The 25,587-nt window shown below is 42.0% G+C and overlaps 1 protein-coding gene across 1 annotated transcript in view; it reads left to right on the top strand.

Moving 5' to 3' along the window:
- LOC118080603 (semaphorin-3D-like) overlaps positions 1–25,587 on the top strand; it is a 44,503-nt gene continuing 18,916 nt past the window's right edge. Inside the window, exons 1-5 of the mRNA XM_035106076.3 lie at positions 1–131; positions 16,131–16,345; positions 21,198–21,358; positions 21,575–21,637; positions 23,730–23,849. Coding sequence (XP_034961967.3) covers positions 16,210–16,345; positions 21,198–21,358; positions 21,575–21,637; positions 23,730–23,849 — 480 coding nt within the window. The 5' untranslated portion in view covers positions 1–131; positions 16,131–16,209. The remainder of the gene's footprint in view (positions 132–16,130; positions 16,346–21,197; positions 21,359–21,574; positions 21,638–23,729; positions 23,850–25,587) is intronic.

Raw genomic sequence — 25,587 nt, 5'->3', positions numbered from 1 at the left:
GTAATTTTCAGGTGCTTGTGTGCTGTCCTCTTATGCAGTAGATCCTGTTGAATTTCAGACAGGATTGTAGTGTGGAAGTCAGTGCAGCTGGCTCTTACTGGAATGCATTCAACTAGGAAAGCTCTGGACAGGTGAGTAGTACAATGTTTTTTAAAGTGTGTGTATATATATACTATTTTGTAAACAGTGCTGGGAGAGTTCTGTATTTTTTCATTAGATTGTTCTGTATTTACTCATTTATTGTTTTATGAAACAGTAATACATTTGCCAAAATTGATGGCATTGGTTGGATATATAACCAACCAATCTTGAATTTGCATGTAATGTGTAATCTTCCATCACTTGTCAAATTGAAATAGGTGCACTGTTTATATTTCATGGCAGAAACATTTAGGCAGGCAGTAGGAAATAGACAGCAAACTTTGCAAAAAGGTTTTGAAGGTATAGAGAAAGCAAGTCCCATGACTGAATTTCAGATTCTAATCCCATGTGCATCTTCTTCTGAGTAAATATACATAAAATTAGAAAGTTAACACCGCAGCCCTAAACTTTGCAAGTGTGTTTAGTAGGAAATCCTATTGTGTCTAATGGGACTTGCTTTCTAGTTAATATTTAGGATTGCAGCCTAAATGCAATCTTATCCATGTTTATTCTGATGTTAAACCCATTATACAATTATAGAAGTATGTTTATGATTGTAGGCACACTATCACAAATTGTCATCCTTTTTCAGTTTCCTATATTTTTTTAATGCTGTACTATGATCCCCAAGTCCCTCTCCTTGGCTCTGCAAGAGAGGGGGGAAAGCTACAGTGGTTACTACCTGGTGAACTTCAGCTCCTAAGAGATTATGCAGAAGAAGGCAAAAATGGCATTTCCCCCCTTGTTGGCTGGGAGAATGGGAAACACTCAAAACACAGAGAGAGCATTTCTAACGCTACAAGCCCTAGGAGTGCCAGCATAGCTGCCAAGTTATCCCTTTTTTAAAGGGATTTTCCCTTATGCTGAATAGGCTTCCTCGCGAGAAAAGGGAAAACTTGGCAGCTATGAGTGCCAGTGTGGTACGAAGGTTAGACTTGGTTTGGGATGAGATAAACTCAGGTTCAGATTTCTGCTAAGGGCCTATTCATAGTTCATGCAGTCAAGATACTTCCATATGTGAATTAGTATTTGTAGTGCCAAGCACTGACTGTAAAGAATGAAGGGGAGATATGTATCTCCAAAACAGTCAAGGACATGTGCCAAGGAACTGAGAACCGATTATGGTTCCCCAGTTCTGTCCCTGAATGGGGGTATGTATGAATTCTTCAGGTTAGCACTATAAACACTCACTGATTACAGTCCCTGGGGCAAATGTGAATCAGCTGTCACGTATGAATCTCACTTGGAGATGGTGGACAAGTTCCTATCTTTCTGTGTAACCTAAATAACAACATTGTTGTGAGGCTGCAATGTGGTTAGCGTCTTTGGAAGAAGTGTAAAATATAACAATTAAGAAGCCATGCTTACCTTTCCAGCTTTCTCAAGGGCTCTGCAATTCAATTATGCTTATCCCAATATATTCTAATAAAAGGATCCAAAATAAAAATGAATTTTCCATCAGTTTGTCACATAGTATAATGGGAAACTCCTGGCTAAGCCTATTTTTATTGCTGTCTCCACTAATGCCTTTCTTTAGGGTCAGTGCATTTAATGATAAGGTTAAGACTTTGTATATATATATATACGGTAAGGAGCCCCTATGGTTATACTGATCCAAGTTTCATCAGTAACTCTAAAGTGATTTTCCAGGCTACATATTTGCTGGGGGGCATGTTTCTCTTCAGTTATCCTGTCAGCCACAGGCTGCTCCATTTGACATCAAGAAAACCAGTCTTTGTATTCTGTCTCATTTTATCTGTCTTAACCAGACTACTAAACTGTCTGGATGAGATTGACTTTCTTTTGAACTAATTAAATGTATTGCTGTAATCAAAGGATTCTTATACTGTTAAATAAAGATGTTTTATTTCATCTTGTAAAGTACCAGACCAAGCATCCCCAAACTGCAGCCCTCCAGATGTTTTGGCCTACAACTCCCATGATCCCTAGCTAACAGGACCAGTGGTCAGGGATGATGGGAAATGTAGTCCAAAACATCTGGAGGGCCGAAGTTTGGGGATGCCTGTACCAGACCATAGTCTATCAAATCAGGTTTTTAATCTTGTAATATAATACCTCAGATTCTAGAATTCGGGGGGGGGGGGGACACAGCCTGACACTAGGCCTTTGCTGGCATAGGGTCTCAAATCACCAAAATACGTTTCCATCAGCACACAAGAGGTTGCTGCCTTCAGATGGGATAATAACTCTTAACCACAGTGCTAAAGAAACTGTCAGGGAGCTGTCAGGGCTCCTTAAAGAAAAAGCAAGATAGAAATTAAATAAAGATAAAAATATTGCACTTGTTGACCCATTTGCTGAATCTACACATAAGGCTGCATTGCTGGATTTGGACTAGGTAGTCAGCTTTATCTGTGCTGCTTGCTTTTTTGGAGAGGTGGGGGACTCATTCCAGTCCCTTCAGTAATCAGAAGAGTTCTGACCACCTGTTCACTAAAGTGTGAAAGCAGACCCTGCCTTGCACATAACAGCATGTTTGCAGCCCACTGCTGCACCATAGAGTTTTTGGGTGGGGGCTGTGTTTCAGAACAGCAATCCTAATTCCTAAAGGAAAATAAAAGACACCTACTGTATCTGGCAATCCTCTCATCACTACCTGAAAAATGTTCCAGAAAAAGAAATATAAACCCAATAGATTTGCCTGTTCTACCGTCTCTCACAATCAAGTCTTGCTCTCAGGGTTGTGGGTTCAAGCCCAACGTAGCACATTAAGATTCCTGCATTGCAGGGGTTTGACTAGATGACCTTTGTGGTCGTTTCCAACTTGACAATTCTATGATTCCATGAATGATGTTTCCATGAAAAGTGGTCAAGCAAAAACCAGGTTTTCCAAAACTCCCTGAGCACCATACAGAGCAATCTGAAATATGTTTCTCTCCCTTCATTAGATACTATCTCATGCACATTTTAATTCTCATTTACCAGTGCCCCCAAGGTGTGCATACTTCTCTATACCCATCTGAAAAATTGTTCTCAAAAGCAAGCTAAGAGGAAATAAAAGCACATTTGCTTTAAATGCTAACCTTTTTCAAAATTCCACTTTCTTTATGGGGAGAGAGATGGGGAATATTTTTCTACAGCCTTTTCTTTTTTGTGAAGAGGAGATTTATTTGCTCTGAAATCACTTTACTGTAGTACACGTGCAGCAAGCTACAAGTCTTTCTGTTAAACTTTCCTAAATTACCAAGCAGCTGCAGAAGCACAGTAGTACTTGATTTGTCATGTGACCAGAATTATCCTAATGATTGTAACCACCACATGGGAAATACTTAATTGGTCACATGACAATGGCTGATGATGTTCTATATTGTATAGTCACAATTGTATAACTATAATACAGGATCCTCTCATCATTTACTTTCTTTCTCCAGACACCAACCTTTCCATTCTTCTGGTGACATATTGGAGACAGTTTACAGTTGGAAATAAGATTTATTGCCAATCTTGGCTCCTAGATTCTTAGAGCTGGTTCTTCCTATAAATACAACTCCATGGAAGATTGCAGAAAGAGCCCGTTCAAGGGAGGCGAGCCCACACAGTAATCTGCTTTTGTTCCAAGTTCCTGTATTTGAAATACTGAATTAACCAGGATAAATGAGAGGTGACAATATTCCAAATTTAGCTAAATCAGGCCTAAAATACACCTCAGTAAGAACTTTGAGACAAAAGTGGAAGAACAGCAAAAGAAAGCTGAAGAGAGCAAACTCATGTATGAACACCATGGCAGCACAATCCTATGTATGTTTATTTTATTTTTTGATTTATTTATTTTGTATACTGCCTTTCATCTGAAAATCTCAAGGTGGTTCAGCTGCCTGGCAATAGAAATGTACAAGGAAGTACCGGTAAAAGATCTGATGGACCAATCTAGAAGGGGGACAGGTAGGGGCAAAGCCATAAATGTTTAGTTTGATAAAACTGAGGATATTTTAGTTGGGCGGCTCCAGTATTATGCAGGCATTAGTGATTGATGGAAGAACCTCACCGTTTATAGTTGAGCATGTCCAGAAGTTACTGTGTACATCCAACATGCAGCTAAATGCATTTTTTTTACAGTGTTTTGTACCATATCGCTTTCTCCCACTTTAACCTCAGTAAACTCCATTAATTCACTATCATTGAATATGTACAGTGGTGCCTCGACTTACAAATTTAATCCATTCCGAAGGCACCTTCATAGGTCGAAAAAATCGTAAATCAAAAACGCCATTGGAAACGCGATTTCCCATAGGAATGGATTGGAAACGGAAAAATTCGTAAGTCGAAAAAACCCTATCTAAAAATGCTGCAGTTTCCGTTCGGATGTCAAGGAATGCGGCCATTTGCCCCATTCGTAAGTCGAAAAATTCAGTCGCCGAGTCATTCGTAAGTCGAGGTACCACTGTAATGTCTTGTGGTTAAGAGCTAAAGACTTGTGGTGAGCTGGCCATTTTATATATGGAGACAGTGTTCCCTTTTCAGTTCTTCTCAAACATCTTGAAGTTCCCTTGGTTTTGGATAAACTCTACTGTTTTTCCACAGGGAATAAAGGCAATGCTGGTCAATTCTTGAGAGGGGGTTGTTCGTAGCTCAAAGTATCCTATTGTATGGTTAACCAAAACTTGATTGTGCCAGTTTAGGGAGCAGCAAGATTCTGGTTGCTGACAGGAAATGTGACACACGCATCTTCTGTGTTTTGTATTATCCATAAAAACTTCTAGTGAGATGAAGTCTTCAGCTAATAGCTCACTAACCAACAATTAGAACCATACTGATATCCCAAAAAGTTAATGGTATTTGGCAGAGAGGGAGACAATATACATTTTACATGGCATTATTATTACCATTTGTCTCCACATAATTCCACAGAGGTCCTGGATCTATGCTCTTCAATAATTCAGTTCTTGAGACACCACCAAGCTCTGACCAAAGGTATGGACTCATGATAACCAAACAGGCTAGCAAAGAAATCACATGGAGAAGCAATAGGACAGAGCACCATAGCTGGACTCACATAAATGCTTCTGTTCTCACAAAGGCTTGTTCTCTGATCTGAAGAACAAAACACCAAAGGATGTCAACCTAATTCCACTGTCCTGACCTTACCAACTTTGCTGGTGGGATTTACTCCCAGTGACTTCATAGGAGGCAAGTCTTTAATAGCCTTGTCCAGAAAAGGTAACATGAGACATTGCCCACAGATTCTGAGATCATTCAGAGACAGCAGAGAGGCGCACTAAGGAATAAGGCAATCTAGGGAGGGCAAAGGTCAGACAGGGATAACTTGCGCCAAAGAAAGGGGCACTGCTTCTAAGACAGTGAAGGAGTGCAGAATAGTTCAGAAAGGCCACCTCAAAACCAAGACCATAATTTACAGCAATCCCAACTGAAAATCTTTGACAAGAAACAGATAAGAGAGAAGACTCACCCCATCCCCTCCCTATTATGCTCATTAAAATACTTTCCCTGGACCCTTACAAACCCTCCTACACCCACTCCTACTATTCCAATTACAGCAGGAAGCAAGGAGGAGTACAGATTAGAGGGGGGAGCTTTTTTATTAAAAGAAAATACTGTATAGCTTTCATGTTTCAAACCAGGGAGAGAGAGACTTAATGAGTTCAGAACTAGGGTTTTGAGAGAAATGGCAGATTGAATGCTTAGTTCTGAAATACATTGATCAGCTACAACCTGAAAGACTGGGGATCATAGGCTCCTAATGTGCCTTTTAAATCTTTCTTTATTTCATTTTATTTTGTGGAGCTTTCCATTTTGAACATAGTTTTTAACATTGCCATTCTCTTAGCTCAGTTTTAACAAAGTCAGCTGCAGAATTCCTAAAACAGGTGCAGAACAAGGCTGTTTCCCTACTTACTCCATCTGCTCCCATTTCCCCCATTAACTTTTTCCCTTCTTGCCCCAGACAGACACCTATAGAGTAGATATGATCTTCAGACATCCTCATCCCTGCTTGGGCTGCTAGGATGGGACCAGGGCTATGATGGTGACATGTGTCCCCTGGGAATGTGACTGAGACCACCCACTTATTTCATAGAGGCTATTGTACAGATAGCAGCCACAGTTACTCTTGGCATGCATTGCCCTGATCAAGATTTGAGCAGATGACCTAGAGGTGAAAAGCCTCTGTATTGAAATCCTACGCTACTCTTTCAATGAATTGACTGCTCATGACAGTAATGAGTGGATTATGCTTGTTTGAGTCAGACAGGTGTTGTGTATATGACCACACACAATGCCCCTCAGTCCTGACCTACAAGCCTTATACTATTCCATCCCTGGTCCATGCTCTGCAATATGTTGCAATTTTCTCTTTCAGCCTACTTTTAACACCCACATTTTTTATTGCAAGCGAGGATTCTTTGGTTTTCCATCACAGGTTTATCACAAGACTGAGAAATCAGCTTCTTTAAAATGTGATACTGTTTTTGATATTTGGGAGCTGCTGTATTTCACGTGCACACTTACCACCCAACTATCTCTGTTCACAGGTTTTGCAGGCCTTTGAAATTCTGCAAAGCCTGTTTGACCAGAGATGATAACGGGCAAAAGAAATCAGCCAATGCAGTGCCCTGCAGATATTTTGGACTTCCAACTCCCATATCACCCCCAGATGACACTGCCAGTAGTCTGGAATGATTGGAGTTGTAGAACAACATCTGGAGGGCACTACATTGGCTATACCAGTGAACACTATAGCAAAGAATGTTTCTTTTATTCCACTTTCAGTTAACGAAACTACATTGAACTATTTTCAGTGTAGATTCTCCAATCATCAGGGACATTGCTGGCAGACAGTATAAGATGGCTGGAAATGCATACCTTTGGTTTTGTATTGTCCTGTAGCTTCAACTATAAGGTTTCAGTCCTATACTCAGTTTCCTATGAGTAAAATTCAGTGTGACTTACTTTTTAGTAGACATTATAAGCTTCTGCTATGTGTCTGATAAAATGAATAGCTAAATGTCAGACCATATGTTAGACAGGTGATGGGTGTCAGTTTCATTCCACATGAAGGAATCCCTATGTAAAGGGCACTGAGGAATGTAGGTCTTTCAAGGATTACGTTGCTTTTGATGCGCTATTCAATATATAGGCATACACATTTGTTTTTTTATATGTTCCCTTTGGGGGTTGTCAGTGCACTCTGCACATATTAATAAATAAATATTCTCCATACCATTCTGAGTTGGGTCAGTACTGAAACGAATGGCACATATGCTCCATTGCCTTTTCCAGGCAAGCATCCAAGCAATGTTTTATCAAGGGGGCCTTCCAAAAGCATTGTGTCTGTTACAAACTCCTATCTGATATGCTGGGTGGTAATTGGAATTGTGTTTTTACTGCCCAGAGTAACAGTCAGGGTTATATGGTTTTTGTGTGTAATACAGTTGCTTTGTACCACTCAGTGTGAGAGTGTAAGACCCTACCTGGATGGGAGACAAGGAGGGAGTGTTTATGCTGCTGTTATATTGCTTGAGATTAAGGTGGATGGGTGAACTAGTTGTAAATTATGTTTAATGGCGTTAGTCTTGTGACCAGTAGTTGTTGGCTAGGGGTTAACTGTATTAGAGGTATGGTTGGTAAAATGGGTGAGAGTGAGGTTTGCATGTGAAAGAGTGCTAAGAGTTTGCTTGGAAAATGTTACTGGGCATAGGGTGTTATGTAGTTGTTATGTTATGTATCTCCTTCAGCTACTTTGTTTAGCCACAGGCAATGCTTTAACACAAGGGTAGCCGACACAGTGCTCTCCAGATATTGAACTACAATTCCCAGAAGCCTCAACCAACATGACCAATAGTCAGGGATGATGGGAGTAGCAGTTAAACATCATCAGGAGGATACAACATTGGCTATCCCTGCTTTAGCATGTAGGGTTATTTATTGTATTTTTACTTTGTAATTTTTTTAATGTTTATGAGAGAATTCTGTTTTGCTGCTTATTATGCTGCCTTAAATGTGGATTTTTATTTTTGTATTTCATTTTCATTTGCAATGTTTTGTTCTGATATTTTGTGATGTTGTATTTGTTGTGATTTTAAGATATGCTACAAACTGCTTAGAGGTTCTTTAAAAAAATTAAAGTAGTATAGTAGTAATGTTCATAATAATGATGATAATGATCATAATAATAAAAAAATAGATCTGAAACAATCTTTGCCTCTTGTGCTGCATTCAGGGCCGGCTCTAGGTAGACCCCCGGTGGTGCAGGGTGCCGGGCCGGTAGGCGGGGCACCGCGCGGCAAAGCTGCACGGAAACCATGCTGCGCCCTGCGAGGGCGGGGGTGCCGGAGCGATCTGTGCCCTGCGAGGGCGGGGGCGCCGGAGCGATCTCCGCCCCTCAGCGCCAGGGCGGCCGACCTGCTCGAGACTGCCCTGGCTGCATGTCCTCAACCCAGCATGGCTTCCATTAAAGAGGCCATCTTTTGGCAGCAAATGTTGGGCCAGCTACTGTGTAAGTGTCACAAACAGTTGTTCTTCCTTTATCCCATAAACAGATGAAAAGCTAAATGATTGAAGGGTTTTCTGGATGCTATGCACATACGGAGCCTGGCACAGAAGGAAAAAGGCCTCTATAAAAATCAGTTTCAGAAGAAATAGATGAGTAAAGGAAAGGGGCCTAGAAAAGGAGAGGAATTTGTTTCCTTTCATTTCTGCCATCTCATTTGGAGAAAAGTGACAGCTGCTGCTTATTGATTCAGCCCAGACGTTTGCTGCAGCTGCATCCTTCTCCTTTCACTGTATTGAAGAAAAAGAACTAAAACCTTAATGCTATGTAAGACTATCAGATGACCCTTAACTCTAAGATGCTGCATCTTATATTTTAAATCCAAAGTTCCTGTTTCTCTAACACACCCATCCACACCCACATACCATAGAGCCGTGGTTTGAGACCCCACCTTTGGACATGAATCACCTATCCTGAAACATATGAGTCCATAAAGTACTATTAAGGTTCTTATGTCAAGTCCCTAACTCCTAGAACTACTTTAGGCAAAACCACAGTAATATGCCCATTGAAAGCAAAAGGGGAATCAGAATATATTTGCTGAGTCAGATCTGTATGTGGACAAAGCACAAAGACAAGTGTTATGGGGTGGCTGAAGAGCATATCCCCCCCCCCGAAAATTCATTTCATGCCTTGATATTGAGCAGGTGTGAGACAGTTGTCACTCACTTAAGTATCAGTTCCCGGCTTTTTGCATATCTTTTTTCTTTTGGCCAAGTCCTCCTTCTTTCCCACTCAGCTGTAATCACTGGCAATCACTGTTGGATATATTCATGCTGCAAGGGTTTCACTTGACAAGTGGTATTACTAATGGAAGACTGCAGTTATTTCAAGCATTCCAAGGAAAGTGATAAGGTGTCAAGTGGGGCAGACTAGAAAGCCTATGAATGAATGTCTGCACTGTCTCTTTATCATTCAGTCATTCAATTCATGTATTTATGAATTACATTTGTATGTCACCCCGTGACATAAAGATCTGCAGGTGGCAAACAGCTCTGGAACAGAGAGTAACAGCTGCTGATCTCTTGGGGAAATAGGTTGGACAGACATCCTTGTCAAAAGCAGCATGCTCCCTTGCTCAGTGCAAGGGAACATGGGGCAGCCACTGTGTTTTTTTCTCAGCATGGGGTCAAAGCAAAGGTGGATAGAAGTAGTTTAATACCCACTGAAATGGCAGTGCATGCCAGCTAGAAACAAAGTACTCTTGCTGCTGATTGTGAAAGAGTAAAATGCTATTATCTAAAGAGATTGGCATGGGTAATTTCTCTGGGATTTACCAGTCCATGGATTCTCATAACTTTCAGTGACAGAGTTCACATTCTGATTTATTCCTGAAACTGCCAAATTATCACTTCCAAAGACATCATAAGGCTCAAGTGGTGAGTATATCCCATTGCATTAAACTTTCTGGAACAGGCACTGCCCCAGGTGTTAGGCATATATTCTGTTTCAGCCCCATCACCAATGGAACTAGTGGCATGCCTTTGGCTAATTGAGCAATCCAATGGCCTTTTAAACTCTGAAGGGCATATTGTTTAGGTTTGTTATTATGGTATGTATTTTTGTTTTTATACTGAAAACAGCTCTGTGATCCTTGGATGAAGGGCAGTATGGAAATTTGATGATGATGATGATGATGTCTACACCTGCAAAGCTTTCTGTGGTGGGTGTACCAAGGGCCTCTGAGAGCATAAGTGTTGTCCCAATAGCAGTCCGTCCTCCTCTGCAGCAGAGAGTTGCTTCTGCCACATATAATGATCCCTTCACCAGTGTTTGACCAGCTCTAGGATTGCAACAGTAATAACATAAATAAAGATATATGATTTTAATTTTATTCATGGTCACACATGAATATAACACCAGTTCAGTTAATAGCTCTTGAAATGATGGTGGAGCTATCAGAAAGCTCCTTGGCTCTACCTCTGACAGTGTTAATAGTTTGACAAGTCAATACTTGAGCCAACTTGGGCTCTTTTTCCTCCTGTAAAGATTATGTGTCCTTTGTCTGCAAAGTTCATAGAATATACTTGTTACATTTTGTATATCGGCCTGCTGCCCATTGTTATCTTCCCTGACTACTTCCTGAGTTGTATCCTGGAATCGTTGACTCCAGTCTTGAATTCCAAGCGTTACTCATTGTGCTGGCCGCCCAAACTGTAATGGGATCACACAAGCTTGTGAATCATTTAGAAAATAATCAAGAAGTAAAAAGATACGCATAACATATGCCAGAATCCACTAGGATTCCAATGAGAACACACTGTTAGTGGTTGGTAAATGACAATAGCATCCTGGCTGTTTCAAAACCCTAAACCCCTTCACTTAACCACAGTCAGTCTACTGCAGTTGAGCCAAATGATCCAATTTAGATACTGTAAATTGATTCTTGATGGTGCATACTGAAATTATGCCAAGGTCACACTTGAATAATGCTGTGATGTGATTACAGTATAGGGCTGGGAACAAAATGAAGGTGGTTAGTAGATTATTGAGTAGGCTGCTGATTGAAAAATTACAGTGGTACCTCTACTTACAAATAATTCTACTTACAAATTTTTCTACTTACAAATGGAGCTCTGTCCGCCATCTTGGATGCGGTTTAGATAGGATTTTTTCTACTTACGAATTTTTAGATAGGGTTGCTTTTTCTCCCAATGCATCTTGGATGCGGTTTAGATAGGATTTTTTTTCTCCCAATGCATTCCTATGGGATTCAACTTACAATTTTTTTCAACTTACAAATGTGTGTTCAGAACGCATTAAATTTGTAAGTAGAGGTACCACTACCTCAAATCTAACCTGTAAAAGTATCTTGTAGTACAGTACTGAGCCTAAAATAATGCCAATTGGATCAGCATTCAACAGAGAAAACACTGGGCTTAGGAAGAATGAATTCTCCTTGCTTTATGCAAGATGTACCTCAGCAGGGATGGGGCATCTCATGTAGAAGTACTATAAGATGAAGAGCCAGGTATGTAATAAAGGACCATCAAACCAGGATGAACGGTCACTTCATAGTGAAGTGGAGTTCATTGCAGCAGGAAGTGAAAGATGAGACTAGTACAGTGGTGAGAAACTCCAGACTTCATTGGTCCCAGCCAGCATAGCCAATGGCTACAGGTGATGGAAGTTGTTCAGCTGCATCTGGAGAGCCACGGGTTTCCAACTCCTGATCTTGCCGAAACAGCCAAGCCCACACAAACATTGTTCTTTTCTTTCTTTTTGTTCTTTCCTACATACATTGTTTTACTATCTATGTATTGATGGCCACTGTGTGGATTTGATCAGGGATTGCACTAGGTGGCAATTTGGTTGCTTGTTGTCCTGGAGACAATAGTGTGCAGAACTTGCTTACATGTTAACTTATCCTTGTGTGAGGACAGTAGCTCTCCACACAGTAGCTAACACACCCTTGGCTTGCCAAGTGGATCCTCCTGTTTGTATGAAGAGTTTCCAAGCACCTTGTCACTGACTTGGAAACTCTCAGCAAGTTCAACAATATCCACATGGGAAACTGAACTAGATATTACAGCCATACACAGACAGACACATTAATATGGCAGTGTACAAACTGAGCATTAGTGCATAATGCCTGTTGTCACAAGAACTGCCATAGGAAGGAGGCATGGGTCAGAAAACTGAGCAGGATGGCTAGATTGCCCTTATTGTGTAAGTGTAAGACCTTTGTTTTAAAGGGAAATTCTTTGCTCCAGAACATTGGGACCACCTCAATCATATGAACCAATGAGGAGGACAATATGCTCTGCAAAGAAAGGTCAGGACCAAAGGGAATTTCTTGGAAGCCCTATTTTTGAACTGCAAGCAGCCCACAGTTGAAGGTCCATCTGCTCTTGGGGGTGGGTGTCACCTTGTAAACTAGACCATGGCTTTTCTTTTTTCCTTCTCCCACCCAATCTCTTTTCCTTTTGTGTCGTGCCTTTCAGCTTGTAAACCTGAGTGTTTTAAGAGTGGAGCAAAAATACTCCAGATAAATGAACGAATACTTTCCTTAGGCTTACACCAGTTTTTTTAAAAATCCCTATTTCTCCATGGCATGTCAGAAAACTAGAATCATAGTTTTGGAGAGCCTGTTATACACCGCAGACAGGTTAGTGTTAAGTTAAAGAGAAAAGGAATATAATACTAGGGAGATCTTGGGAACATAGGAAAGTTCCATATGCTCAGTGTTTAAATTATGCTTAGATTTATCATCTACAGATCAGTTCCATCCATTAGAAACTTGCTCTCCCACTGTAATGCATAAATCATTGCTATGACAAACTGCTTCTTCTGTTCACCTCTAAGATATGCATTTAGGCAATGTCTTATGGTTTGGACTGTGATTTACTCTCATAATGAATACAGAGGAGACAGTAGTTAGTAGAAAACAAGCTGGCTTTGAATGAAACTTTTCAGTCAGTGTAGTAGTGGTTGGGGGCTGCCTTTGCTTCAGGGGACTGTGAAATTACATTTAGGTGGTTTGATTCACACAAACCATCAAACTAACATAATTTCACTTTAAAACAATGTCACACCCATCACTTAAGCTAAGGCAATCCCATTGGCATGGGCAAAACCAACAGCTGGGTCTGAAGCTTGCAAGCAGCAATGCTGTGAAATACAAGTTCTAGCCTGTTTCTAAACACACTTAATCAGACATAAATCTCAGCAGTTGCTAAAACCTTAGATGAGTTCTTAGAAATGAAGAAACCGTTGTTTTTGCATTTCAGTCGTTCACTGTTACATTAATTAATGTACTGTGCACTTGTCTTGTTTAACAGGAGGGGCCTTCCCTTTCCAAGCCCTAGCACAAAGTTTCTGCTTCCTTCTATTTACAGAATCATGTAGTTCAGGGGTTCCCAAACTGTCCATTCAGGTACATGGGTGTTTTAAAGTAGACACTCCATTGCCTGAGTTAAGGAGGACAGGGAACCAAAAAAGAACATGTTCTGTGATGACACCCCACCCTCGCCCTACTACTGGAATTCCCTCCTAGGGAACGCTCAGATTAAACAGATTCAAAATTTTAGAAATATTGCATCATTTGGAATGGATGACAATGTTTTTCTGTAACAGCAGTGATACCATGTTAGGATTACAGGAGATGCGACATCATCTTAAATGCAGTTATTTGCAGCAAATTAAACTGGTTTGTGGATTACAAATTAAGCTCCCAGTTGATATATACTTTTGTATATTAGTATATGTTTGTTTGTCTGTGTAACAAATGCCATCTCCCTCGGCCTGAAATGAGATTAGCACCGCACCCCATAGTTGCCTTTGACTAACTGTCCATGGGTCATTTACCTTTACCTTGCTTACTCTCCTGAATACCTTCCTTTATTGTCTAAGGCAGAGGATCCCAAACTGACCCCTTTTCAGAAAAAACAAACAAACCTCAGCCCTCTGGAAAGCTACCTTCTTTAAGTGAACAAACAGGAAGATGCAGTGACAAATTTGCATTCTTTTATGTATCTAAATTTCTGCCTACATCCTACAAGAAAGATGTTGTAAAAACCCATGGGGCAGACCAGAGTGAAGTCTGCTGGCTCAGTCCGATCTGCCCCAGGGGTGGGGCTGGCTCCCGATCTGGGAATAAGTGTCATTACACAACAGATGAAACATGTACAAATTGTTTTTTTTCCAAATTATCATTTTCTTCTATTCTTTCCTTATGCTTCCACCACCCCCTTAGCTTTATTCAGTGCCCCCCAGTTGCACCTGAGACTACTACTGCTCCCCTGGATCATTCCAGTGCCTCCCAGGGGGCAGTATTGCCCACTTTGGGAAACACTGTTTTAAGCGCAAAGATTTTAGTGGCCAATTTTCAAAATCCTACTTTTAGAAATGCAGTTTTTGTTTGGAGACATATGTGGACATTTCCCCCCACTTGATATAAATAGATTTTGAGCACTGAAAAACATTCACAATTTGATGCCACCAAAATAGGAAAAATTTCACCAGGCATCTTCCCTTATCCTAGAGACCTGGACTTTTCCATACTCATACGAAGAGTTTATATTAACTGATGGACTGATCATAACATCCTTCAATAGTATACAAGGCATGGAAGCACCATGTTTGTACCTGTTCTTCCTGTTTCCTCTGCCCCTTTTGTGGCCTCCCTGCTTACATTTGAACTTATTTTCTTCCATAGAATGAGAGCCATAATCTACTTTCACTCTGGGTCATCTCCAAACACAAGCCCTATGGAACAAAATGTCAAAATGAACTTCCTGCCTCTGGCAAACATTTCAGTGTTTGTAGTACGGAACCTGTGGCCCTCCATATGTTTTTGGACCACAACTCTCATCAACCCCAGCCAGTGTGACCAATGGACAGGAGCTAGAGTCCCAACAACATCTAGAGGGCCACCAGTCCTGTACCCCTCTCCCAAGTTTATAGAAACATATACCGGTAGTTTTAAATCTACAACCTTGTGCATACTTACTTTGAAGTATGTTCCACTGCATTCAGCAGGACTTTAGTGGGTAACTAAATGCGACATGGCAGACCCATGTGTTTTCTTTTTTAAAAAAAATCCATTGAATAACTATAAAAGGGGGCAATTTCTTGTATAGAATGGGCAGGGACTGCTTTTTCCTTTGACTAGGCTTTGAGATCAGAAGGGAGTCTGCTTAGAGAAAGTCATTCATGTGCAGGCATATCAAAGGAGAAAAGTAAAGCATCCTTTTTCCACCTACTGCTTTAAATCATGCTCACCTCCCACTTTATACATCATTCCAGCACAAACCATGTTCAAATGTATAAGTCACATTAATCACTGTCACAGTTAGACCCGCAATGGGGAACCTGTGACTCTCCAGTGACTGAACCTCCCATCATCTCTGAGCATTGGCCATGCTGAATGGGACCAATGGGATTGGACTCCCATCAGTCCCATCCAGAATGGCCAATGCAGGGATGATGGGAGGTGCAGTATTCGATATTATTGAATAGGGAGAGCTGCAGGCTCCCCATCCCTGAGTTAGACCGTTACTCCCAAATAAATATGCAAGGTTTCAAGTCTTGGCAAGACAAGTGCATCCTTTTTTAATCATCCACAATCTGACAGGATCCATGTTGCCAGGATAGCAGCTTGCCAAGGCTGAACCAGGACTAAAGAGAAGAAGTCGGTCAACAAAGAGGAAAATCTGCAACTGAAATATTTTGACACTTTGTTTCAGAAGGAAAAGCCTCTGCTTTAAAGCAGAATGCACAGGGACCCACACTTAAAGTAACTGAGATGGTAGTTTTAACCTAAACATCCTGAGTATTGTACACTTCTCATGTGCTAGCTACCAATATATTTCTAGATCAGAAATGTAGCCAGATCCAGCCCACCCAGAAAGGTTCACAATGGAAGAAAAGGGGAATTGGGACAACGAATGACTGGGCAACATTCCCTAGACCTCCTTGCACCTGTGAGTCTAGTAAGGAATCTTTTCCATTTCTCTTTCAGGTGACTCTCTCTGGCAAGAAAATGCATCTATGAGCAAGGCGTTATTGCTGACATAGGAATTATTGACTGTGGTGAGGGGATGATCAGCTTGACTTTCTGTAGGTGCTGCTGCTTCACCACCAATGTAGTCCTAGTGGCTTGGGTTGTTTTGCTGACAGTTGGGAACGGTACTCCCTGGAAGCAGTGGGTCCCCCGCCTCCGCCTCTCATATCAAGGTAGGACTTGTCTTGCCAGTCTTTCAAGTGAGTCCCTAGGATGGACACCCTGAGTCATAACTAATCCACACAGGAGGACAAAGACAAGGCAGATGCAGGCTGCGTATCTGACCTAAGGGTTCCCACACACACCTTCCCTTTTGTCACATTCACTAATCCAAAATCCTCATCCTGTGACCCTCTCTGAAAGTTAAGCCTCTTCTACTACCTCAGGCATCTGAATATATGCAATGCATTCAAGCCACATTAATATAGGATGAACAGTCCATCTGAGACTCTTTGTTCTGCTCTTTTGTACTTTCTAATCTTAACTGACTTGCAGGTGAACTCTCTGGGCCCTTCCAGGTGAGCACAACAGATGCGCAGATGTTAACTTATTCTGTTGGGATCTAGAGGATCCCCCAAAGGTGCACTTTTCTATTGTTTCCTGAGACAGACGGATGTCAACCAATTCAGAGGATCTAGACATTTTCTCCAATTAGCTTGTGTTGCAGAGATTTTGCTTCTCTCTTTTTTCTTCTTCCTTCAAGTGGCAAACTTCCTTCAAGTGGCAAACTAGATGAGAATAAGTATGACACTGTCAACACCACAACCTGGTCGGCAAATTGAATGTGATAGTCTTGTGTAAAATGTAGTGACTTCAAACATCACAAAGATACATTGGACAGTGGTAACGATGGGAGAGGAATTGGCTCGATTTTCATTTTAATGTGAGCCTACCTAATTTGCACTCCCAAAACAATTAAAAAAACCCCAAACACAACTATTCCTCAAAATTCACACTTCTCTAAATGGTGTGATGCAGTTCTCTAACCAAAACCTGTATACCAGAAAGGCAAAGGTCAAAGCAATTCTCTCTACAACCACTCAGGCTTTTTGTGGTATGCCTTTGTTGAACAGAGAGCGTTTGCACTGGGCTCCACACAACAGTGTTGGCTCTGTATCCTGAAACACCTAAAACAGCCCTTCCACCCTCTATAAATGCTCCAATACTTCATATACCCTTTAAAAAGAAGCAGCTCTGGAAATATTGTGTCTATGAAGTCCTTTTTAGGGCTGATAAGACTAGTGAAATTTTGCTTCTTTTTTCTTTTGCAGCAATTTCCTAGACATTGTATGGTGGCTGCCATCTCCCCCCCCCCTTGACATAAGCCCAGTACTTCTAAACAGAGCTGTAACATGGAGTAATTCTATATGTTGCATACTTTTCTGGCCTGTGGCCCAGTGATGGGTGGAAGTGAACCCGCTTATTTTCTGCTTATCATGACTATTATATTCACTCAAATTAACCCCAGCAAAGTGCTCCTTTGGAGGTAATAGTGCTGATACAAAAAATTAGGTACATCCAATATTCATAACATGTTTTGGACAAAAAGAACTACATGGAGATTAGACTATACAGTCATACCTTGGAAGTCAAATGGAAACCATTCCGGAAGTCCATTTGACTTCCAAAATGTTCGGAAACCAAAGCGCGGCTTCTGAACGGCTGCAGGAAGCTCCTGCAGCCAGCGGCGGAGCAAGCCGATTGGGTGCTTGGGGTGCCACCCACGGGGGCACCACAGGACCTCTGAGGAGTCTGCCTGCCTCCTCCCACTCAGCCGCCCTACAAATGAGGGGGAGGCAACGGGCGGACTGTTTGGGGCAGCGTGGAGCCTGCGGGCACTCAAGCCACCGTGTCACTCCAGGAGAGATGTGTGGCTCTGGTGCGCTGCAGGCCCTGCGGTGAGCGCCACCCACCATTTTGTCACCCCCCTCAGTGGGTGCACCTGGGGTGGGCCACGCCTACCACACCTCCCTTGCTATGCCCCTGCCTGCAGCCAATTGGAAGCCGCAGAAGCCGCGTCAGATGTTTGGGTTCCAAAGAACGTTTGCAAACCAGAACACTCTTTTCTGAGTTTGCAGCATTTGGAAGCCAAAACGTCTGAGTACCAAGGCATTTAGGATCCAAGGTAGGACTGTATCTTGTCTTTATTGAGCATTCTTCCTGATTTCTTTGTGGGAAGGATATACAGCAAGGGGCATTCATCCTAATTTGCTTGTGCAGTGTTTATGTATCTTCTCATTAATCATCCTTTCATTCCACACTTTTCAGTACATTTCCACATCACTCCTAACCACAAAAAGTCCTTTAAAATAAATTGAATTTGTTGCGCTAGGACAACAGAGCACTTTAATGCTATTCAATTGCACAAGCCTAAATTTCCATTATGCACACCAATCTCTCCCACAAAATGCAGGCAGTCTGGAGACAACCAAAGGCAGGATCAATAAGAGAAATGCAAGACAGTGGGGTGGATCTTATTTACAAGGAAGTACCAGTTAATGGATGCAGTGGAGCTTTGATGCTAATTCAATCTAGGTAGAGTTAATTTCCTCGACTAGGACTCAGAGAATGGAGATAAACAATAGATTTAAAGAGAGCTGAAAGTGGTTTGACAGATGGTGGTTTTAGGATGGGGTGATAGAAGGCAAACTTAGACAAAAAGAGACCATCAGATTAATGTGGTCTGCAATGGGGCCAAATATTTCCAAAGCACAGAGTTTCAGATATACTGCCAGCAGTGATAACAGGCCACAAAAATTAAACAAATCGATCTGGCTTTCTTTGAAAAGCAAACAGCCTAGAGGCTTTAGCTGGATAGGAATAGAACTTCAAAGTGTGTACTAGGGTCAGACATGCTAGAAAAACGCTTAATATTTGGTCTCAGCTAAAAGGAAGTTCCCAGCTTGCAGAGGACCAAGGGGCAATGAAGACAATGGCAGGAGGTGTGACTCACAGATATCAAGCCAAGTTCAAGGATACAAGGAATGACGGGGTTTACATTTGGAAAGTCCTCGGAGGCGCCCTCCGCCCTGGGAGTAGAATAGGTGGGAGAGAGAAAGAAACAGATGGGCTGGCCAAAAGGAAATGAGAAAACTCAAGGCAGGGAGCGCAAAGGAAAGATGTGCTTGAGAGAATAAGGCCAAAAACAATAGCCCACCACAGCAGCAAGACGATGGCTTTCCTAGTGTTGTCAATGGGGAGTGTCAGGATTGTGGGGCCCAGTGCAGTGGCAAGAGCACAAGGAGGGGCAGTCCTTTTTCATTCTCTGTTTAAATAGCAGTCATCACAGCTAGAAAAACAGAAGCATTGAACGAAAACATGGTAGGTTTCCTTGTTTTTGTTCCTTGTTTTGGAGCCTTCTTTTGTTTGAGAAAGTATTTTGCACAACTAAAAAGCTTGCTTCCAGAGGTTTTTGTATAAAATTGGCCCCAATAAGACGATGAAGTCACTTTCACTCTCTTTGACACTTAACACTGCTCATCCCCATTGAACTGCTGCCAAGAGTATGCCCATTTCTCCCTCCCACTTCCAGCCAGACTCCACCTTTCTATGGGATGGGAGGGACATATGCCAAAGGGTGATGGGTCTACAGCAGGCGTCCCCAAATTTCAGCCCTCCAGATGTTTTGGACTACAATTCCCATCATCCCTGACCACTGGTCCAAAACATCTGGAGGGCCGCAGTTTGGGGATGCCTGGTCTACAGCATCACACAGTTTCTGTCTCATGGCACCCTTGCCCAAATGAAAACAGAACAAATGAAAGAGCCAGAAAGAAAGTATACTTATCAATGAAGGTTCTCAGACATGGTTTTCTGCCAGGGTCTGGTTACCCTGGTATGTTTTTTGTTTTTTAAAAAGTGATGTGGCTCAGTTAATTTCCATGTGACATGCAATCTGTCTCCAGCAACAATTGCACACAGAGAGTGCAAAGTCCACACACTGCATCCCTTGATGGGTTACTCATTGTTCCTGTCAGTGTTCTACACTAATAATGCACCCACACCACCATATAGTCAGTTGTGTCTCTATATAGGCCAGTGTGGTATAGTGGTTAAGAGCGGTAGCCTCGTGAACTGGGTGAACTGGTGAACCGGGTTCGCGTCCATGCTCTTCCACATGCTGCTGCTGGGTGACCTTGGGCTAGTCACACTTCTTTGAAGTCTCTCAGCCTCACTCACCTCACAGAGTGTTTGTTGTGGGGGAGGAAGGGAAAGGAGATTGTTAGCCGCTTTGAGACTCCTTAGGGTAGTGATAAAGTAGGATATCAAATCCAAACTCTTCTTTAACTTTACTGCAGCCCCGCCCCTATGATTGACTCAGCCCTTCAAAGCCGGTAAGAAGAAAACATTCAGAAAACGAAAAAAACTTCTAACACATAGTAATGTCTCTTCTTGGCTATTTCCCCGCTAGTATTCCATTCTCAGAGCCCTGACTTTTTAAAAGTTTTAACCATAGTGGCCCAATCTCATCTTTCATTAATGCTCCTTGCATTATTATTATTATTAGTGCTTTTTTTTCTTTAAAAAATGTTTAGGTATACTCTCATTTTGACTCAGGAAAATCACCATTTTATAGTTCGTTAAAAATAAATACAGTAAATGGACAAAAGTACAATCGTAGCTTGGTTCTCTAACAGAATGCCTTCTGGGAGTCCGTTTGACTCCTGGAACCATTCAAAAACCAAGGCACGGCTTCAGATTGGCTGCAGGAACATCCTGCAGCCAATCGGAAGCCGTGGAAGCAGCACCGGACGTTCGGCTTCTGAAAATCGTTCTCAGGAGAGAGTGAGCAGGAATGGCAATTGGGTTTTCCGCAGATTACTGTTTGTTATGATTTATTGCTAAAGAGTGGGTTTTCTGGGGGAAAGTGGCAGTGCAAAGGGAAAACCACACAGACCCATGCCTAGAAATCACGAGACAAGCAGGAAACCACTTGGAGGTCCACCTGTGCTTTCTAGGCAAGGTACAGGTACAGATGATGAGCCCACCATCTTCATCTTTCTGTTTGCATGCTCCACCTTACAGACCTCCTGAAATCAAACAGCTCTCAGCTGCTCTTGGACTCTGAGGATGAGCTGGCACTCCAGTCACTACTTGTGGATGAAAAGAGGGCATGGCTGATGGCAGGCGCTAAGGACCACATATTTTTGCTCAACCTTGACATCCCCAACAAAGAGCCGCAGAAGGTCAGAGTGCCAAAGGAGGTTGCTGTAGGGTGGGGTGGGAAGGGACAAAAACAGGAAACGACCATCTGGATTTGGTCCATGTGCTATACATGGACTGTGGGGAGAGAAGTGGAAGGGACATCTCATTAGGTGAGTGGACCTTGTTTCCCATGTGCATATCCCACTTACTGCTGCAATGGATTCCATCCACATTCTTGGTTGTGTTTTCTCTTCCAGATTTTCTGGCCAGCTCCTAGAGAGCAAATGGAGCAGTGCAGACTGGCTGGGAAGAATCCTAAGGTAAAAATGGTGGACTTTAGGCTCCACGGTTTAGGTTGAGGTGCCTCCTGAATGATCTGTGATTACTAACTACAATGCAATCCTATACATGCTTACTCAGGAGTAATTCCCACTGAACTTACTTCATCAATGACTTGGATGATGGGCTTGAGGGCATCCTGATCAAGTTTGCAGATGACACCAAATTGGGAGGGGTGGCTAATACCCCAGAGGACAGGATCACACTTCAGAATGACCTTAACAGATTAGACAACTGGGCCAAAGCAAACAAGATGAATTTTAACAAGGAGAAATGTAAAGTACTACACTTGGGCAAAAAAATGAAAGGCACAAATACAGGATGGGAGACACCTGGCTTGAGAGAAGTACATGTGAAAAGGATCTAGGAGTCCTGGTAGACAACAAACTTGACATGAGTCAAAAGTGTGATGCAGCAGCTAAAAAAAGCCAATGCAATTCTGGGTTGCATCAATAGGAGTATAGCGTCTAGATCAAGGGAAGTAATAGTACCGCTGCATTCTGCTCTGGTCAGACCTCACCTGGAGTACTGTGTCCAGTTCTGGGCACCACAGTTCAAGAAGGATACTGACAAGCTGGAATGTGTCCAGAAGAGGGCAACCAAAATGGTCAAAGGCATGGAAACAATGCCTTATGAGGAATGGCTTAGGGAGCTGGGTATGTTAAGGGAAGGTTAAGGGGTGATATGATAGCCATGTTCAAATATATAAAAGGATGTCATATAGAGGAGGGTGAAAAATTGTTTTCTGCTGCTCCAGAGAAGCGGACACGGAGCAATGGATTCAAACTACAAGAAAGAAGATTCCACCTAAACATTAGGAAGAACTTCCTGACAGTAAGAGCTGTTCGACAGTGGAATTTACTGCCAAGAAGTGTGGTGGAGTCTCCTTCTTTGGAGCTCTTTAAGCAGAGGCTTGACAGCCATATGTCAAGAATGCTTTGATGGTGTTTCCTGCTTGGCAGGGGGTTGGACTGGATGGCCCTTGTGGTCTCTTCCAACTCTATAATTCTATGAACTGATGTTGATGTTGTTATTATCACCATCAATCATTATTTTACAAATTTATAAACTACTTTATAACCTGAGGCCATCAAAGCAGTCTACAACACGAAAATTAGATAAAATACTACAAAAACCATAAATCCTAAACAAAAAACCATTCTTACATGCTCTAAAGCAGGCATTCCCAAACTTTGGCCCTCCAGATGTTTTGGACTACAATTCCCATCTTCCCCGACCACTGGTCCTGTTAGCTAGGGATCATGGGAGTTGTAGGCCAAAACATCTGGAGGGCCACAGTTTGGGGATGCCTGCTCTGAAGCCATTCATACAAATGTACAATTAATAGTCTGTAATTCACTGAGGCTTACTCCCACATAAGTATAGGATATACTATAGGATTGTAGCTAAGAATGCATAAAGACATTTGTTTAGTGATTTGTGGATGTGCACAGGCAGGAGCAACTTCTCAAACGGTAAGCAGATGAGTACTGATGCTATGGCCTCAATCCAGCATCAGTAGCTTGTAGGGCTGGGCAATATATCAATATATCGTCCAAAATCAGTTAGAAGTTCACATCGTGATAATTGTTTCATAATATTTGAGCTGGCAATATATTGCTGAATCACCATGTGTGTAAGGGCTACGATATTTGGTTTTCAGCATTGCGATAACTTACCAGCTAAACATTGCAGTAACCCACCAGCAAAACGTTGCAAAGTTATCAGCAGCTAAACCTCACAATATCACCATGAAGTGATTGATAATATCACCATTTCTCAGTTTTAGACCCTTAAGTAGGGGCAGTTGCCAGGACATTGTCCTGTTTGCCTCTGCATAGCTCCTTCCTTATTTCAGATTTTGTGATATATTGATATATTGCAATGTTTAGCTGGTTTTGAAAACCAGATTTTGAAAACCAGCTATCACCCAGCAAATACCGTTAGATGCAGATCTTGAAAATAGCTTGTAAGTCAGAGACTTTCCTTTCCTTTCATGAGGGAATACTGGATCAAACAAAAAATGTCCAAGTAAAGTCCTGCCATCTTTTACATCTTTGACTCCTTTACTAGATGGAATGTGCCAATTTCGTCCGTTTTCTCCAGCATTTCAACAGCACTCATGTGTTTGCTTGTGGAACAGGCTCCTACCAGCCAATATGTGCCTTCATATATCTCAGAGCTGGAGTGGAGGTGAGTTGCACCCACAGGGCCAGTATTACAGGTAGCAGAACAGGGGTCACCAAACTAAGGCCTGGGGGCCAGATGCGGCCCAATCGCCTTCTAAATCCGGCCCACAGACGGTCCTGGAATCAGCATTTTTTACATGAGTAGAATGTGTCTTTTATTTAAAATGCATCTCTGGGTTATTTGTGGGGCCTGCCTGGTGTTTTTATATGAGTAGAATGTGTCCTTTTATTTAAAGTGCATCTCTGGGTTATTTGTGGGGCATAGGAATTCGTTCAAATTTTTCTTCAAAATATAGTCCAGCCCCCCACAAGGTCTGAGGGACAGTGGACCGGCCCCCTGCTGAAAAAGTTTGCTGACACCTGTAGCAGAATATAGATGCGGTGTAACTCTTTCTGCATCCAACTTCTCCCTCTATGCATACTATGTATATTTGAGAGCAGGGGAATGATTGTCGAATTGACTTCTTATGTCAGATAAAAAAGCCAGCATTTTATTTTTAATTCTGCGTTTTGCAATATCACCTGCTTCTCTGAGGAACAGGGAATTATTTCACTGAGACTCTTCTCTGATGCTTTCCATAGTAAGGAAGGAAGACAGCTGCCCACTCTTCCAGCCTTTTTCAGAATATGCCTTGTGCATTTGCTCTTTCTGCAGACAGTACAAAAACATTTTGTAGAGATACCCAGAGTGAATAAGTGATGAGGGTTTTAGGAGACAATCACTTATTCTCTTCAGGTATTATTATCATCCACACCAGCATTCTGCCCTCTCTAGTAACTCCATGGCAACCATCCCAGCAGTGGGTGAAATTCTGTAATCTGTTCACTTGGGCCAATCTCGCCAATTCCAGCCAGACTTTGGCATAATACCCTAGACACAGGCTTAAGGCCGTTCTTGACTCTTTGGCTTATGTTGATCAAAGGCCAAATTCTTTGGATTTGCACAATACAAGTACAAATAATAAGTGGGCACCACATTGCTTAGTACCTGATTTCAAGGTTTCAAAGAGCTTCAAATCAATCACCTCATTAATCCTGTTAATTTGTGGTGATGGTCTCTCCTAAGGAAATTGATTGTTTAAGATCTATAAGGCTTATCCACACTTACCTTTCCTCCACGTTCCAGGCCTGGTCCGCGCTTTAAAGCTCTGTATCTTAATGTTGTTGTTTCTTTTGCTCCAGAGCTTTCCCTGCAAAAACTCATTCTTTACTGCTTTACTGCTGAATCAGAGCATATGGCAATTCGTGAAAAAGCAATCAAAAGTAGTGTTAAAGGGCAGTGGAGAAATGGGAACTGAAACACATTGGGCAAGAAAGCCTAAAGCACGCAAATGCACAATGTGCATGGGAGGCTGAGGCCTTTTTGGTGATGTAAAGTATAAAGAAGAGAGAGGAACTTCAGACCATCTAACAGGTTAACCTTCTGCTTTTCTGGAATCAGCCCTCTGAATGCCAGTTGCTGGGAATCACAATTTGGGAGAGTCCTCTTTCAAACTTCATATAAGTGTCTTGTTGGCCACGGTGAGAACAAGATGCTGGACTAGATGGGCTTTTCTTATTCACTTTAAAGTAAAGAGAAGCCAAATTAATAACTCCTGACCTGCATCATTAGAGTTGCAACTGTATGATAAATTTTTCAAGTATGTTCAGTAAAGGGCAGCCAATCTGGAACTTCTGTGAGGCTGCCACTCTGTGGAAAAGCTTCACAGCACGTCTAAAGCACTTTTACAACTTTAGCACCA

Source organism: Zootoca vivipara, chromosome 2 (genome assembly GCF_965207765.1).
Source record: "Zootoca vivipara chromosome 2, rZooViv2.hap1.1, whole genome shotgun sequence".
In the NCBI taxonomy this organism is placed as follows: Eukaryota; Metazoa; Chordata; class Lepidosauria; order Squamata; family Lacertidae; genus Zootoca; species Zootoca vivipara.
The sequence above is the reverse complement of the archived record's forward strand: the minus strand, read 5'-3'. Positions and strand labels throughout refer to the sequence as shown.